The sequence below is a fragment of the Eretmochelys imbricata genome, chromosome 13 (assembly GCF_965152235.1).
Source record: "Eretmochelys imbricata isolate rEreImb1 chromosome 13, rEreImb1.hap1, whole genome shotgun sequence".
Classification (NCBI taxonomy): Eukaryota; Metazoa; Chordata; order Testudines; family Cheloniidae; genus Eretmochelys; species Eretmochelys imbricata.
In genome coordinates this window covers 38,870,184-38,887,408 of record NC_135584.1, presented here as the reverse complement: position 1 = coordinate 38,887,408, position 17,225 = coordinate 38,870,184, and the positions used below count along the sequence as shown (strand labels likewise).

The 17,225-nt window shown below is 54.0% G+C and overlaps 1 gene segment (V, D, J or C); it reads left to right on the top strand.

Annotated features, from left to right (window-relative positions):
* Nucleotides 1-45: 45 nt before the first annotated feature.
* On the top strand, nt 46-15,670 carry LOC144273256 (immunoglobulin heavy constant gamma 1-like). The segment is given in 8 exon segments: nt 46-201; nt 1,408-1,543; nt 4,661-4,957; nt 5,299-5,613; nt 8,134-8,460; nt 8,800-9,132; nt 12,532-12,665; nt 15,152-15,670. Coding segments are annotated over 8 exon segments (1,782 nt in total).
* Nucleotides 15,671-17,225: the final 1,555 nt, after the last annotated feature.

The window sequence follows — 17,225 nt, the reverse complement described above, 5'->3', positions numbered from 1 at the left end:
CTTCTCTCGCCCTTTAACTTTCCATTGTGAAGTGGTGTCGGAGCGATGGACGAAAAACACGAGAAATGGGATTCTGACCTCGGCTGTTCCAGTGTAAACCTGGAGCAACTCCAGAGGACTAGCTCTGGTTTTGTGCAAGTGATGCTGAAAGGAGACTCTGGACCTTTGGAAGGCAGAAATATTCCCCACATGCTTCACAATGTGAGTCCAGCCCTTCTCAGCTCTCCAGTGTGAAGCGAGCATCAGTACTCTTCTTGAATAGATGGGGAAACTGAGGTCTGGAGAAGTGGCTTCCCCAAGGTGACAGGGGGAGTCTGTGGGAGATCTGGGAACCGAAGCCAGCTCCCTAAGTCCCTTCCTCTGTCTGATGACAAGACCATTCGTTAAAGCTAGGGAAGAGCCCTCCAAGAGTCATGGATGGATGAGATAACTCAACACGCATGCTTTCTCCTCCGGTCCCTGCCCTTCTGTGCAAACAGATCTTTCAAACCATACACCTCGGATTCTGGGTGCTACAATCTGCCTCTCCGGGACACTGACAGGTCCAGGGGCAATTCACTGAGGATGAAATATTCACTCCCAGCTGGCTTTCCCAATTTTACAGTATTTTGGGGGTTGCAGTCCTTATTTCTGGATTCTGGTGGACTCTCCAAGACACGGAGTCCTTAAAGCCAGCTTTGGCCTCTCTGTCTAATGGCTCTGCTCGACCAGAAGGTTGGGGCTTGGGCCAGGGATCGCCGGGAGACGTGCCAATCATGGTGATCCCTTCTTCTGCCCTGAAACTCCACGAATTGATGAGTTCTAAACAGGTCAAATTGCAGTGGACATTCCACCACCAGTCATGGTGCGAGGAACCACCCAACTACTTCTCACCACCTTCACAGGAGCAAGGACCAGAAGAAACCCTTTGTATAATAAAGACAAACTGCCAGCAGACGTTAAAAGAAAGTATAATGGCTAGAAGGAGACATGATACTTGTGTGCACCTAGGTACAGGACATCTATCTACCCCGAATACACCCACTATCAATCTATCCATCCTGGGTGGTTGAGAGTCAGGACTCCTGGGTTCTATCCCCAGTTCCAGGACAGCCCTAAAGTTGTCTTCTTCACCCTCCCGCATGGCAGGTTCTCAAAAAGAGCCCCCAGGAGGCCTCAATCTTTTCTGAGCTTTGGGGCCTTCGTGACCGAATCTCTGGGCAAAACCGACCAACAAAACAAACAAACAACATGGGCTGAAAAGGGGAAGATTACAGAAGTGAAAGTCACACTGAGGTTTTTTTTTCACCCCGGTTTTAGCCCCCTCGGCTTCCCCGCCTGTCCAATTTTCACACCTTCTCACCAGCTGTAACAGTGAAAGCTCCCCAGTGGGCGTCATCTATTGTTCTCAATCTATAATTATCTTGACTACCATCTGGTAGGGAGGAGAGGGGATGTCTGACAGGCAAAGATACCTCAGAAGAGCTACGCGACAGCCACAGAGCAGAGCTGGACTCCCGGACAGAACCCCCCGGTCTACAGTACCGGACCACGACCCAACATGGTGAGTAAATTACAGGAAAGTGGCTGCTGTTGGCTTCTCACATGAGTGCAGAGGGTGTTTTAACCCTATCAGAGATAAATAATTGGGGGCAGAGTGTGCTAGAGAGGGGAGCAAGATGCCTGGGTTCTCTCCCCAGTTCTGGGAGGGGGGCGGGTTCTCAGAGGTTAAAACAGTGGGTCAGGGATTCAGGACTGTTGTGCTCTGGTCCCACCTATGAAGGGCAGTGGGGTACACCCCCTGTGTGGACCCAAAACCAGAGCAGGGTGCAGAACATGGCTCCCCTGCAGAGCCTGGATATGCTGGGGAGGTTGGGATGGGTAACACAGGCAGCGCTGTGCCCCCCGCCCCCCGCAGAGACAGGGGAACAGAGGTGCTTATCTCACACTCCACCTATAAGCTGGGGTAACAGTTTTGAAAGAACTGTAGGGAGCAAGCCCAGGGCTGGGTTAGCAGGGCCTGCGGGTCTGGAGGGAGGGGCACCCACAGAGCTGTGAGGGAGCCAGGGCCTGGTTCGCACAGTCCTGTGGGCTGGGAGTGAGGGGCACCAGCAAGGCCGGGGGGGACAGGGCTGAGATATCAGGGGGCTTCAGGTCAGCATTGAGGGTCACTGGCAGAGCTGGGTGGGGGAGCCTAGTGCTGGGCTAGCAGGGGATATGGGTCAGGAGTGAGGGGCACCTGCAGAGCTGTAGGGAGATCCCAGCGCTGGGCTAGCAGGGGGCTGCAGGTCAGGAGTGAGGGGGCACCAGCAGAGCTGGGGGGGCAGTGCTGAGATATCAGGGGGCTGCGGGTCGGGAGTGAGGAGCACCGGCAGGGCAGTGGGGCAGAGCGGGGCTAGCAGGGGCTGTGGGTTGGGAGTGAGAGGCACTGGCAGGCCTGGGGGAGCCCAGGGCTGGGCTAGCAGGTGGCTGGGGGTCAGGACTCAAGGCCATAGGCAGACGTGGGGTGCTCAGGGTTGGGGGGCTGAAACTAGAAGTTTGGGGGAACAGCTGAATTGTTTCTAAGGGACTTTTGTTGTCTCCTCTCTTTAGCCCAGTCGCAAATATTTGCTACCAAAAACTTTCTAAACTGAGGCATAAATTTCCCTTTGCATGTCCCTTGTCAGAGGTAAAACCCTCAACTCACCGAGTGCAGGAACACGTCTCTCTGAGCCGTCCCAGCCTCCCTCCACCAGCTCTGTGCTCATGCTCCATGCTGAGGGCCGAGCGTGGGGAGTTCCCAGCACAGCTAGATGTCAGCTTGGCTGCCTGGGGCTGGACGTAACTGGCAGCCCCTCTTCGGGCAACAGCTCAGAGTTCAGGCTCCTAATTTGGCCTTTGAGTTGAACTGACTCCGTTTTTGCGGCACACTCAGCTGGAGACGCGTCGGGCTTCCTTTCCAGGGGGGACGAACTCTGACGTCTCGGTCTAAAGCCCACTGGAGATGCAGACCCCGGTAACTGCTTGTGTGGGAATCTGGCTAGAAAGCTCGTGAGCTAGAAGTCATGATAACTAGTCAACTACTGAGTTTGGGGGAGGGAAGCTTTTTTAACCTAACCACAGAACTATCACCCTAAACCAACCTTAAACCCAACTACTTAGACCCCCAACTCTGACCTAACTCCCTAACCAGGATCCTAACCCCAGTGTCCTAACCCCCAAAAGATGCACCAACTCCTTAACCCCAACACCCTAATTCTCACCCTTTCCCTATAGTCCTATCCTCATCCTGAACCCCGGCTCTCTAGCCCCTACTCCCTAACTCTGACCCTCAACTCTGACCCTCTCGTCAAACCCAACCCCTAACCCTAACGTCCCAACCTGATCCCCCCAACCTTTAGATTTCTTATGCTGCAATAGTCCTGGGATCAGTAAAGTCCTCACCCTTATGTCTCTGTAAAGCTCCTGGCGCGATGGGTCCCTGATCCTAGATTAGGTTTTCTAGACACTTTGATACAAGTACTAACTACCAATTATACCCCTAACCATAACCCCAGCTCTGACCCTAACCTCCCCACCTTCACCCTCTGAGCTCTAGGGTTTCCATGTCTCCAGTTGGGTAACAAGCATCCCAGCATCAGAATTATGAGTCATCGTGGCAAACTGCCCCTTGGGATAGGACCCAAGAGTCTCACTAACTCCCTCTGGGAAATGGCAGCACAACTGGTAGGAATCTGATGCTTGAATGGCTTCAAAATTGGCTAGAAATCCAATCACAACACATCAAATATTGAACTTGAGAGTGGAAAGGTATTTGACCCAAACCATTAAACCATCACACTTAATTATAGCCCTTAACCCCAGCACCTAACCCTAACTGCTAACCCTTAATCCTCCTCCCCATGTATAATGATAACCCGAACTCTAACCCAAAGGGCCCAAATGTCCCGGGTTGATTTGGACAGTCCCAGTCTTTCCTACCAGTGTCTCAAGTGAGTTCCCAGGACTCGAATAACGTGTGTTTGAGCGACAGAATTGCTAATTGGCCACTAGGCACTGATGATGTTAGCAGTGAACCTAGGAGCCTCATGAGAATATAACATTTAATATTCATACCCAAGCTAAAATTGCTGGTCTAACTTCTGCATGTCTTCAGCTGGAGACCGGAAGACCCAAACGTTTCTGGCACCACACTTCTTTCGAGATCCCAGAAGTGTCCCCCAATTTAAGTACCTGGCTGTGCCACTGACCTGCTGTAACCAGGTCCCTTCCTCGCCCTCTGCCTCAGTTTCCCCTCTGACCCTTCCTTTACCTTGCCTATTTGGCCTGTAAGTTCCTTGGGGTAGGGACTGTCTGTCATTGTGTCTCTCTGTAGCACCTGTGTAATGGGGCTCCCGATCACAGACAGGCTCTGTTTAGCGCTAAGTGATTTGGGGGCCCTGATCCTGGTCACTCTGTGACACAACCTGGAAGATGGGGGCCAGTCTCTCTCAGGCACCCACTTACACACAGACAGTAACAAGACCTTGCAACAGTCTCACCACAAGCTGTCTGCTGTGCTGAATGGAGCAGAGTGGGGCTCCGTTAGGGGACGCTCTCCCCCGGCATTGAGTGCTGGGCCCAGTGCCACGCTAGGGCCCCCGTGCTGCATAGAGCAGGGTAGGGGCTGCGTCTCATGGCCTCGCTCTCTCTCCCTTTCCAGCTAGCCCCACGGCCCCGTCTGTCTTCCCCCTGACCTCCTGCACCGGCGACGACACCCCCCAGGTCACCTTCGGCTGCCTGGCCAAAGGATACTTCCCTGAGCCGGTCACCTTGACGTGGAGCCCAAGCGTCGCCCCCTTGGGCGTGAAGACCTATCCCTCCCTGCTGCAACCTTCCAGCGGCCTCTACGCGCTCAGCAGCCAGGTCACCGTCCCGGCCAGCAGCTGGGAGTCGAACACCTATAGCTGCAACGTACAACACCAGCCCACCAGCTCCAGCATCTCCAAGGAAATCCCAAGTAGGGACGATGCGACGCAGCCCGGGGGGCGGGGAAGGGCAGGGGTTGGGGGTCTCTCAGGTCCCTGATCTGGTGACTGCGGCAGGGAGAGAGGATGGGAGCCTGCCGGCGCTGTGAGCCGAGGGAGTCGCTGTGGTGGGTGGATGGACGGAGAGAGAGAGACACCACGCCGAGAGAAGTGACGGGTGCTGCAGTGCAGGGAAAGGGGCAGGGGGCTCCAAAGGGGGCGCCGTGCCACGGGGAGCGGGGGGCTCCGTCGGGGGCGCCGGGGAGCGGGGAGCAAGGCGGGGGGGCTAAGCAGGGGTCTGTACAAAAAGTAACCCCTGCCACCCTTCTGCCAGAGGGCCAGCACTCTGAACCCGAGGTGCACGTTCTATACTCCTGCACCGCCAAGCCAGGCACCGTGCAGCTGGTGTGCTTCATCTCCGGCTTCTCCCCCGAGCCTTTGACGGTGCAATGGCTGGTGGACGGCAAGCCCGGGATACTTCATGGTGACACCGAGCCTGCCAAGAAGGACGCCGACGGCCACACCTTCAGCACCCGCAGCAACACCACTGTCTCCCAGGACGAGTGGCGGGAGGGCAAGACGTACACCTGCCACGTGTACCACCCGGGCACCAAGACCACAAACGAGGACCATGCCTGCAAGTGCGAAGGTGACTGTCACTCCCACTAGGCTGCCTCGGAAGAGAAGGGGCCGTGGCGGATGTAGAGGGAGTGGGGCCCTGTGATCAGCGTCATTTTTGGGGCCCCTCCTTGGACCCAGCCAAGAAAAAGATCATTCTCTCTTCTCCGCCCCGCCCCCATTTCTTCATTCTTGTTTTCTTCCTCCTCCTCCTGTAAGTAATAGCAAGTAAATGAAAATAAAGGGAGGTACCTTGACTGGTGTTGTCGTCAAACTTATTTTCCCACAGACCACTTCAAAATCGCTGGGGGTCTCAGCGGACACGTAATGATCTTTCCAAATATTGTGTGTACCATTCGCTAACAATTGTAAAGCGCTTCGGATAAGAGCCCTTTGTAAAAAAATGTACAAAAAGGTGCGGTGAGGGGTGTGGCCACGAGTTAGGGTGCGGGAGGGGGCTCAGGGTTGGGGTGCAGGGTGTGGCCAGGAGTTAGGGGGAGGGATGTGCTCAGGGTTGGGGCAGGGGATTGGGGTGTGGATCACTTCCCTAGGGCAGCTCCAATTTGGTACGAGGGGTGCAGGTGCGGATGTGGGGGTCTGCAGGAGTCAGGGAGGGCAGGGGGCTGGGAGTGGGGTGGGGATTGGTGGTTGCCGGAGTAAGGGAGAGCTGGAGGCTGGAGGGCTCTGTGGGGGGCAGGAGGCTGTGGAAAGTGTGGGAGGTGCAGGAGTCAGGGAGGGCAGGAGGCTGGGGGGCAGTGGAAGGTGCAGGATTCAGGGAGGGCAGGAAGCTGGGGGGCTGTGGGGGGCTGAAGGAGTCAGTGAGAGCAGGAGGCTGGGGGCTGTGGGGGGCTGAAGGAGTCAGGGAGGGCCGGATGCTGGAGGGGGTGGGGGGTGCAGGAGTCAGGGAGGGCAGGAGGCTGGGGGCTGTGGGGGGGGTGCAGGAGACAGGGAGGGCAGGAGGCTGGGGGGCTGTGAGGGGGTGCAGAAGACAGGGAGGGCAGGAGGCTGGGGGCTGTGAGGGGGGGTGCAGGAGACAGGGAGGGCAGGAGGCTGGGGGCAGTAGGGGGGTGCAGAAGACAGGGAGGGCAGGAGGCTGGGGGCTGTGGGGGGGTGCAGGAGTCAGGGAGGGCAGGAGGCTGGGGGGCTGTGAGGGGTGCAGGGTCTGAGAGGGAGTTAGGGCGCGGGAGGGGGCTCAGGGCTGGGGCAGGAGGTTGGGGTGCACAGCGCTTACCTGGGGCAGCTCCATTTGGTGCAAGGGGTGCAGGTGGGAATGTGGGGGGGTCCAGGAATCAGGGCATGGGGCTGGCGTCATGGGGGTGCTCCCAGTCCCCTCTCCCGAGCGGCTCATGGCAGGGCCTGGGGGGGTATGTGTCGGGGGAGTGCGGGGACCAAGCTTCTCCCCCGCAGCTGCCCGGCCCTGCGGCCCCCCCCCCGTGTTTTACTGTCAATCCGCGTCTGCTCCTGCCGGCTCCAGGGGCTCCTCTGCAGGCTCCGCCCCCACCGGCATCACGCTCCCCCCTCCCCTGTCTCTTCCCTGCCCCTCCCCAGCGCTGCCCCTGCCCCCGAACAGCTGTTTGTCGGCGCTCGGGCCTGCCGCACTCCCCCCGCACATCTCCCCCCGTGAGCCGCCAGGGGCAGAGGGCTGGGAGCACCCCCACACACCCAGCCCTGACTCCTGAACCCCCCCACATTCCCACCCCCTCCCTCCGCACCAAATGGAGCTCCCCAGGGAACTGGTCCACACCCCAACCTCCTGCCCCAGCCCTGAGCCCCCTTCCTCACCCTAACTCCTGGCCACACCCTGCACCCCAACCCCCAGCCTGCTCCTGCACCCTAACTCCCTCCCAGACCCTGCACCCCCAACCCTGAGCCCCCTCCCGCACCCTAACTCCCTCCCAGACCCCACACCCCCAACCCTGAGCCCCGTCCCACACCCTAACTCCCTCCCAGACCCTGCACCCCCCACCCTGAGCCCCCTCCCAAACCTAACTCCTGGCCACACCCCTCGCCCCACCTTTTCTTACATTTTTTTACAAAAGGCTCTTATCCGAAGAGCTTTACAATCATTAGCGAACGGTACACACAATATTTGGAAAGATCATTACGTGTCCGCCGAGACCCCCAGCGATTTTCAAGTGGTCTGTGGGAAAATAAGTTTGACGACAACACCAGTCACAGTATCTCACTTCATTTTCATTCACTTGCTATTACTTACAGGAGGAGGAGGAAGAAAACAAGAATGAGAAATGGGGGCGGGGGGAGATAGGAGAGAGTGATCTTTTTCCTGGCTGGGTCCCAAGGAGGGGCCCCACTAACTCTAAATCTCCCACTGGGCAGAACCAAGCTTCTGCCCTCGCAGCTGCCCGGCCCTGGGGCCCCCTGCCTTTGGGAGGCCCTGTGCCAGGGCACTCTGGGTTTTACTGGAAATCCACTTCTGGGGAGGTGGGTGCCGGGCTGGGCTCCAGGGGGGAGAGGACTGCGGGGGAGACTGGGATGGGCTTGGGCAGGGGAACCCAGGGCTACCTGCTGATCTGGGCTCTCCTGTCCCCAGAAGAAAAAACATCTCCCAGCAACATCCAGGTCTTCCCGGTGCCCCCGTCTCCCGCAGCCCTGTATGTGGCCCAGAGCCCCATGCTCACCTGCCTGGTGGTCAACCTGCCTAGCAACTCCAGCCTACGGGTGGTCTGGTCCCGGGAGAAGCCAGAGTCCATAAGCTCTGATCGCCTGGACATCGGTGAGCAGTTCAACGGCACCTTCACCGCCTCCAGCTCCATGCCCATCTTCACCCGCGACTGGGATGCCGGAGAGACCTTCACCTGCAAAGTGGAGCACTCAGAGCTGCCCTCGCCCCTCATCAAATCCATCTCCAAGAAGCCAGGTAGGAGGAGAGCAGGGTCCCTAAGGGGAGAGACTCCCCTATCCCCACCCCCAGCAGGGAGGGATGCTCCTTAAGGGGAAGCCCCAACCCCCAACAACCTGGGATCCCGGCCTTGGGTCCCTTTGCATCCCCACGTGAGATGGAGACCATCCTATCCCCCATCCTGCTCTCCAGGACTACCAGCTCCCAGTCCCCCGCCCCTCCATCCTGGAGGACAGAGGGGATGTTCCTACCCCCCCACACCCACCCACACACACACACACACATTCCTTCTCCCGGCGTGGCCCAGCTGAGTGATGTGCATGGCTCCCCTGTGTCCTCCGTCCCCATGCACCGAAGGCAGGCGTTCTGGCCCAGGCATCTACCTCCTGCGCCCCCACAACGATGAGCTGAGCAGCTCCGAAGACTCCGTCAGCCTCACCTGCCTGGTGCGGGGCTTCTTCCCCGAGGACATCTCGGTGCAGTGGATGAAGAACCACAAAGCCGACGACAGCATGGAATACATCACCACCCAGCCCATCAACGACGGAGCCGGCAACTCAAACTTCTTCCTCTACAGCAAGCTGAAAGTCAGCAAGGCCAGCTGGAACAGCGGGGACACCTACACCTGCATGGTCATCCACGAAGCCCTGCAGATGAAGTTCACCCAACGCAGCGTCAGCAAAGTCTCTGGTAAATGAAGACGTCTCCTCCCAGCCCCACTGCTAGTATTGTCCACTACAGCTTCTTGTAAATAATCTCTGTGCCCGCAATGACGACAAGTGAATAAACGGAACTAGTCTGAGCTCACCCCCAGGTCTCCTTGTTGTGGTGTCATTGGGTCAAATCTGCAGGTCGCCCAAGGTGGACGAGGTCCCAGGTTGCAGGCAGGGGGAAGGCAAGATGCTACAAGTCTGGGGACACCAATTCCCAGATCCTGAATGGGTGGATACATATACACCATGGATGGATGGGTAGATCCATGGGTAAAGGCCATGGAAGGAAAGATGGGTTGATGCCATGGAAGGAAGGATTGGTAGATAAATGAGTTGATACCATGGAAGGAAGGATTGGTAGATATCATGGAAGGAAGGACTGGTAGATACATGGGTTGATGCCATAGAAGGAAGGACGGGTTGGTGCCATAGGAAGGAAGGATGGGTAGATACATGGATACAAAAACAACACAGAAGCAGTGATGGAGAGGGGGGTAGATGGACAGTTACACACTCACATACTACAGAGCCCATATCCAAGCCCAGGTCAGTTGGAAGGCCCAGTGTTCAGAGAGATGGTTAGATGGATACATACATACTTGAGAGGGAAGGACTAATAGACCAACAGATATCACAGAGAGAAGGAGAGAGCGAGATTATTATTTGGATAAAAGTAGCACTTCCACCCCCAACGCAGAGAGGGTCCTGTTGGGCTGGGTATGGCACAGACACAGTGGGAGACTGTCCCTGTGTCAAAGGGCTCACACCTAAATAGAGAAGGAGGGAGAAGAAACAGAGACACCAAGAGGGGAAGGGACCTGCCCAAGGTCACGTCCGTTACTGAGCTAGAAACAGAACCCAGGTGTTCTCAGAGTCTCACCCAGTCCCACTAGACTGCGCTGCACTGCGGGAATGGTGGGTGGATGGTTCCCGGGTGCGGTGCCAATGGATAAGTGGATGGGGATGGATGGATAAATTTATGGTGAAGGTAGGAAGGGTATCCGTTGTGAAGGATGAAGGGATGGATAAATGGATGGCCATAGGTGGACTGCGATAGATGGATGGCTAGAGATGGGGATGGGTGGGGACGGATGGATGTATAAATGAACAGATGGGTGGGTGCATATGGTAGTGGATCAGTACCGATAGGGATGGATGGTGATAGGAAAATGAGAATGGATGGACGGATGGATGGATGGGCTGGTAGTGATCGTGAGTGATTGATGAGGATGAATGGATGGGTGAATATGGCAATGGATGGATGGATGACTGATTGTGTTAATGGAGACATATGGTGATGGATGGTTGGAGATGGATAATATATAAAGGGATGATAAATAAGTGGACGGGGGTGCGTGGATGGACGGAAAACGTGGGGGAGGATGAATGAGTGGATGGTTAGGGATAATGATGGAGATGGATGGATGGATGAAAGGGAAGGTCGGAGAATGGATGGGTAAGGATCTATATGGATGGATGGAAGATATGGAGGATGGTTAGAGATAAGGATGGATGGAGCGTGGGATGGCTGGGTGGGTAGGTGTATCGGTGGATGGCCAAGCCATCCCTGGCATCTCACCGAGGCGAGATCCTCTCTAGGCTATAACCCATGTGTACCCAGAGGGGCACTGTATCAGGATCAGGATTTACCCTTCATCCCCGTCCACTTCAGAGAGGAGCAGATGCCCCATGGGGATTTTCCAGACAGTCAGTGTGGGGAAGGTAATTAAAATACCCTGACCCCCACACACACCTCCTCTGCTGGCTAGGAGGCTAAGAGGTCTTCCTCCACCTCTTACCCTCAGTGGCAGCTGGGGAGGGGGAGATAGGACAACATCAGGCAAACACCCCACAGCAGGGATCAGCTCCTGGGACTCAGTCCCCACAAAGTAGCAGCAGCAGTAGGGCTGTTATCTGGAGAGGACATTAAGCAGGGACTCACCTAAAGTCTCACTAGCCCTGGTGACATAGCGGGCCCAGGCACTGGGGTGGGACAGACAATGCAGTTGCCCCATCTCCTACCCAGCCCCTCACTCACACACCTTCCCCCCCCCCGTGTGTATCAGCCCCAAGGCTGGATGGGCGAGCGCAGGGCTCAAACCCACCAGTGCCGAGCACAGAGCTCGCACCTGGCATTAAGGAGTGGCTAGCCTGCAGCGGCAGTGTTAGGGCTGTTATCCTGGGGGCCGTGCAGGGGCACACAGAGAAAGCGCGTGTGCGGGTTGGCTGAGAGAGAGCTCAGTCCAGGGCAGATGGACACACCTGTCACGTGGCATGACCGAGGGACCCTCCCACCTGGGCTGTCGTGTTTCTACACACAGAGACACACACAACACAGAGAGAGACAAGCAGATTCATGCATCTGTTCTCCAGACATCTCTAGGGCAGGGGGATCAGAAGGGGGCACCGTGCTTCAGGGAGCAGCATCTTTCATATCAGAGAGAAACGTTAGATCCCATTCTTAAAATACTTGTGGCTCTGTTCATAAAAGCGACAGTGTTCAAAATCCCCACAGCCGAGGCAACTCCAGGTTGGCAAGAGAGCCCTGTATAAACAGGCCCAGAGGTGGCTGTGTTCCATCTGAAGTGACTCCTGGGTGTTTAGATACATTGGGAGCAGGGTCATAGAGGCACACATGTGAAATCCATCCTCCTGGTCTTTAGGGAGCTCCCCCACCATGGCAGCATCCCGGCACCTTGCCCACCTCAGAGGGATCCTGAGCCTCCTTTCACAGGCAGAGAAACTAAGGCACAGAGAAATTCAACACGCGGCCAAGCTTCAGTGCCAGGGTGTAGGGCCACGGCCACATGGGATAAGTGAGATGAGACCTGGGAGGCTCTGCATCCTTCCATCATAGTGGGCAGGGGTGAGTGGATGGATGGAGGGGTGCGTCTTGGGATGGTTGGAGGTGTCTAGAGATTGATGGACGGATTGATGGGTGGTTTGCGGTCATGGATGGACGGATGCGGGGGGCGTGTCTCAGGATGGACTGATGGATGGATGCGGGGTTTGTAGTCATGGATGGATGGGTGGATTGTGGTCATGGATGGATAGAAGTATCTACAGATGGATGGGTTCAGGCATGGATGGATGGGTGGATGGTTTGTTGCCATGGATGAATGGAGGGATGAATGGGGATGGGCGGATGGATGGATACATCTAGAGATGGATGAATGGAAGGAGGGGTGTGTCTAGGGATGGAATAATGGATGCTTTGTGGTCAGGGATGGGTGGATGTATCCAGAGATAGATGAGTGGAGGGATGGAAGGATGCGTGGAGAAGGGGATAGGCGGGTTGGTTTTGGACTCACAGTCCGAGCTCTCTCTGTCACAGTGCCTGAGTTGGAGTTGATGTCTCTTTCTCTCCCCCCAACAGAGGTGATTGTGTCAGGTGAGTTTTGCAGCGAGGACGGAGACAAGGAGCTAGACGGACTCTGGTCCACCATCTCGATCTTCGTCACCCTCTTCCTCTTGAGTGTGTGCTACAGCGCCACCGTGACCCTGTTCAAGGTGAGAGAGAGAACGAACATAGGAACGAAGCAATGAACGAGTTTAGCACAGTAGAGGGTGTAACGATGCTGCCTCTTGTAATGATGCTGTCTTTGGTGGGACACTTCTGAGAGTATCAATTCAGGACAAATTGCTTAGAGCAAGGCAGTTACAGCCCAAGGCTGGGGTTTCTCCACTTCTAAGGCACACCAAACCAGCCCAGCAGAGAGGACTTTGGTTTTACCGCACTGCCTAACCACAAGTCACACAAGCAATTCCCTTAGACACTCTAGTTTCCCAGTATCACCACCAATGCCACTCATTATGGGGACGAATGGTTATCAAAACCAATTCCCAGTGCTTCTCACAATCCCAAAGGACCGAGCCCCAGACCCAGGTCAATATACAAATCAGATCTTACCCCCATTTTTACAGTTCTTGGTAATAGCAACACATTCGTTACAAAAATTACCAGTAGCAAGAACAACAAATTCATTGCAAGTGTCCATCTACAATCATTTTTGTCATGCCACATCTTTGGCTCAATATCACTGGGGTTTGGGCCTTTCAGGGTTACCCTTTGCAAAACTAAGTTCTCTTTTTCCTCCTTGTCCTGAAGGATCAAACCCTGATTTCTCTTGCTTAACAGAATTCACTGGCTGCTAGGGTGGGCTCTCTGTGCTAACAGCTATTAGCAAGTCTTTCTTCGCCCAGTCTCCAAGGTAATTTGCATCCACACAGACAGGAGCCTGTTCACCAGTTTTCAGATTCTTAACTGCTACCAATTCCAAGGCTGGACGGACTCTGTCTTGAAGAGATACCACACCAATCCAAACAGTCTGAGGGTGAAACTTTGCTTGTCTCTCCCCTGCATCCTCAAGCATTCAGCTATAAAATTGTTCGGCTCTAAAACATTAGTAGAATAGAATATCAGGGTTGGAAGGGACCTCAAGAGGTCATCTAGTCCAACCCCCTGCTCAAAGCAGGACCAATACCCAATTTTTGCCCCAGATCCCTAAATGGCCCCCTCAAGGATTGAGCTCACAACCCTGGATTTAGCAAACCAATGCTCAAACCACTGAGCTATCCATCCCCTCTGTAGCCAAATCTGTCCTCAGACCCTGAAGCACAGACGGCTCACTCACAGAATCAGCACAGAGACATTCCTCTCTCAACAACCTCATCTCCCCAGCAAACTGGTCAAGCACAGCCACTTGCAAAATTGGGATGGAAGGTAACTTTACAGGGTAAATAAAAAGATTTAAAACACAGAGGATTCCCCTCTGACTCTGCTTCTCAGACACAAAACAGGAATAAAATTACCGCTTAGCATAGGGAAAAAAACAAAAAATAATCTAACGCATTTCCTTGCTATTACATACAATTTCTGTAATTTTAGACATATTATTTCAGGATCTTTTTAGGAGCTGGGTTACCTGCTCCGTCTCTCTGTTTGTTCTGAGAGGGAACAACAAAGAGAGCACAAACAATCTGAAAGTATCTTCTTTCCCCATTGGTTCTTCTGCTCAGGTGCCAACTAGGTTAATTGAATTGATTAATCCCTCACAGGTAAGTGATTCTGTACCTCTGGCCAGGAGGGATTTTATGTTACTGCATACAGAAAGGTTGGAACCCTTCCGTTTATATTTAAGACACAGAGGGTAATGGCAAAGTTCTTGGTGCAGGCTTGTAGCTGTGATGCAGGTTCAAATCCAGTCTCTGGAGTACATCCACAGAGGGGAGGGTCATTCAGTCCTTTGTTCAGAGCTTCAGTTTCCAGCAAGGATCCTCCAGAGGTCTGAAGCAGGATCAAGACAAAATGGAGGGGTTTTCTGGGCCTTTTATATTCTCTATCCTTTCTTCTTACTGTGGAAACTCACAGCACCAAGATGGAGTCTGGAGTCACATGGGCAAGTCACATGTCCATGCATGGCTCAGTTTGCAGGCCGATGCCATTGTTTACATGTTAGTTTGAACGTTCCCAGGAAAGCTCAGACGTGGATTGGCATCTCCCAAATTCATTGTCAGTTAAGTGTTTCTTGATTGGCCACTTACTGAGAATAGTCCTTTCGCAGGAAGCTGAGCAAATGCTTGACTGAGGCTACTTAGAATCAAAACACATTGAGATACAAGTCCAAAGCCAATATCCATAACTTCAACTACAAAAATGATACACACACACAGACAGGATCATCACAACCGGCAAGTCATAACCTTGTCATAGGCACCTCATACAACAATCTTCGTACAACATTTCCTGCAAATATATATCAATGGTTGCAACAATGATCCATGCGGTCACAGTTCACGTCAATAATGTCACAGAGGGCAGCATGGAAGGGAAAGAAAGAAAGGAAGAAGGAAAGAGAAAGAAGAATAGGTGAATAAGACAGAGACTGAGTGAATGAGACACAGACATAAAAGCAGGAAGGGATGACAGATAGACAGACCAAGGAGCTCCCCCAGCCCTGACCCCTCTCTCCTCTGCTCTCTCTGCCCCCCTGCAGGTGAAGTGGCTGTTCTCCAGCATGGTGCAGCTGAAGCAGGCGAGTGGCCCCGAGTACAAGAACGTGATCCAGCGCGCGGTGTAGGGGCCGCTGCCCCCGTCCGCCCGGAGACAAGGGGCCGGGACTCCCGGCTCTATTGGTGACACCACCCTGAGTCCCACAGCTGCCCCCCGCTAGCGCTGTGCCCCTGGGAGACCCCCCTGGGGGGAGCGAGGAGCTCACCCCACATGGCCTAATCCGCCCTCAGCCACTGGGGATGCTGCCCTGCTGGGAGCTGGGCTGAGACCAGACAACTCGCTTCATGCAGGGAACCAGCGCCCCTAGCGAGGAAACAACCCGAGTCCCACTTCCCACCCTCCTGAGCCCAACAGCCCCCTGCTCTGGGACTGGATCAGAGCCAGCGCCCCCTAGAGCGGAAAGGCCCCATATCCCCTTCCCCACCCCTGCGCCAGCCAGCCCCCCGCCCTGGGGCAGGACCATAGCCAGAGTTGTGTCTGTCGAGCTGTATGTTGCATATTTAGCTCTTCATTGGGATTTTTATGGGTGGTGTGTGTGTGGGTGTGACTTTTGTTGTATGCACTGAGTGACCATAAATAAATAAATAAATAAATATACAAATCAGGCTCCATCTCATTCATAACCTCCATCCCCGACTTTCAGGGACCCCTGACACCCGCCAGAGGGTCATGTCTTGTCTGTAGGGGGTGCCTCCCAGCAGGGAGAATAAAATGAAGGATGCCCGCTGCACTGGCCCCTATGGGAGCTGGGGCTTCGTCCCTCAGCCTATAAAGGCTGGGACTGAGGGGAAGAAAGGGGAGATCTCTGGGGCACATCTTCTGTGATGGGTTGGATCAAAGAAACCCCCTTGGGCTGCCACCTGATGTGCCAAGGTGTCAAGGTTCCTTCCCCACTCTGAACTCTAGGGTACAGATGTGGGGACCTGCATGAAAACCTCCTAAGCTTACTTTTACCAGCTAAGGTTAAAACTTCCCCAAGGTACAAACTATTTTACCCGTGGACTTCCACTGCCACCACCAATCTTTATCTGGGTTCCTGAAAAAACATAGTTTGGACACGTCTTTCCCCCCAAAATCCTCCCAAACCCTTGCACCCCACTTCCTGGGGAAGGTTTGGTAAAAATCCTCACCAATTTGCATAGGTGACCACAGACCCAAACCCTTGGATCTTAGAACAATGAAAAAGCATTCAGTTTCCTTACAAGAAGACTTTTAATATAAGTAAAAAGAAAAGAATCACCTCTGTAAAATCAGGATGATGAACCTTACAGGGTAATTCGATTCAAAACATAGAGAATCCCCCTAGGCAAAACCTTAAGTTAAAAAAAAGACACACAAACAGGAGTATTCATTCTATTCAGCACAGCTATTTTCTCAGCCATTTAAAGATATCATGATCTAACACATACCTAGCTAGATTACTTACTAAGTTCTAAGACTCCATTCCTCTTCTGTCCCCGGCATAAGCATCACACAGACAGACACAGACCCTTTGTTTTTCTCCCTCCTCCCAGCTTTTGAAAGTATCTTGTCAACTCATTGGTCATTTTGGTTAGGTGCCAGTGAGGTTACCTTAACCCTTTACAGGTGAGAGGATTTTTCCTCTGGCCAGGAGGGATTTTAAAGGGGTTTACCCTTCCCTTTATATTTATGACACAAGGCCACTTCTGCCTCGCTTTCCCTGCCAGCCTGGGACTCCAGCACCCTGCCTGGTTTGAGCCAGACACGCCAGCCTGCTCCAGCACAGACCCAGGTCTCAACCACATGCCCCAAAGCTGCAGACTTAACTGAAAGCACGTTTGACCCTCAGATGCCCAACTCCCAATGGGGTCCAAGCCCAAAATAAATCCATTTTGCCCTGTATACAGCTTATACATGATAAACTTATAAATTGTTCACCCTCTATAACACTGATAGAGAAATATGCACAGGTGTTTGCGCCCCCCCCCCCCCGAAGTGTTAATACATACTGTGGGTTAATTAATAAGGCAAAAGTGATTTTATTAAATACAGAAAGTAGGATCAGATGGGGTCATGCGTAAGAAAGAAAGAAAGAA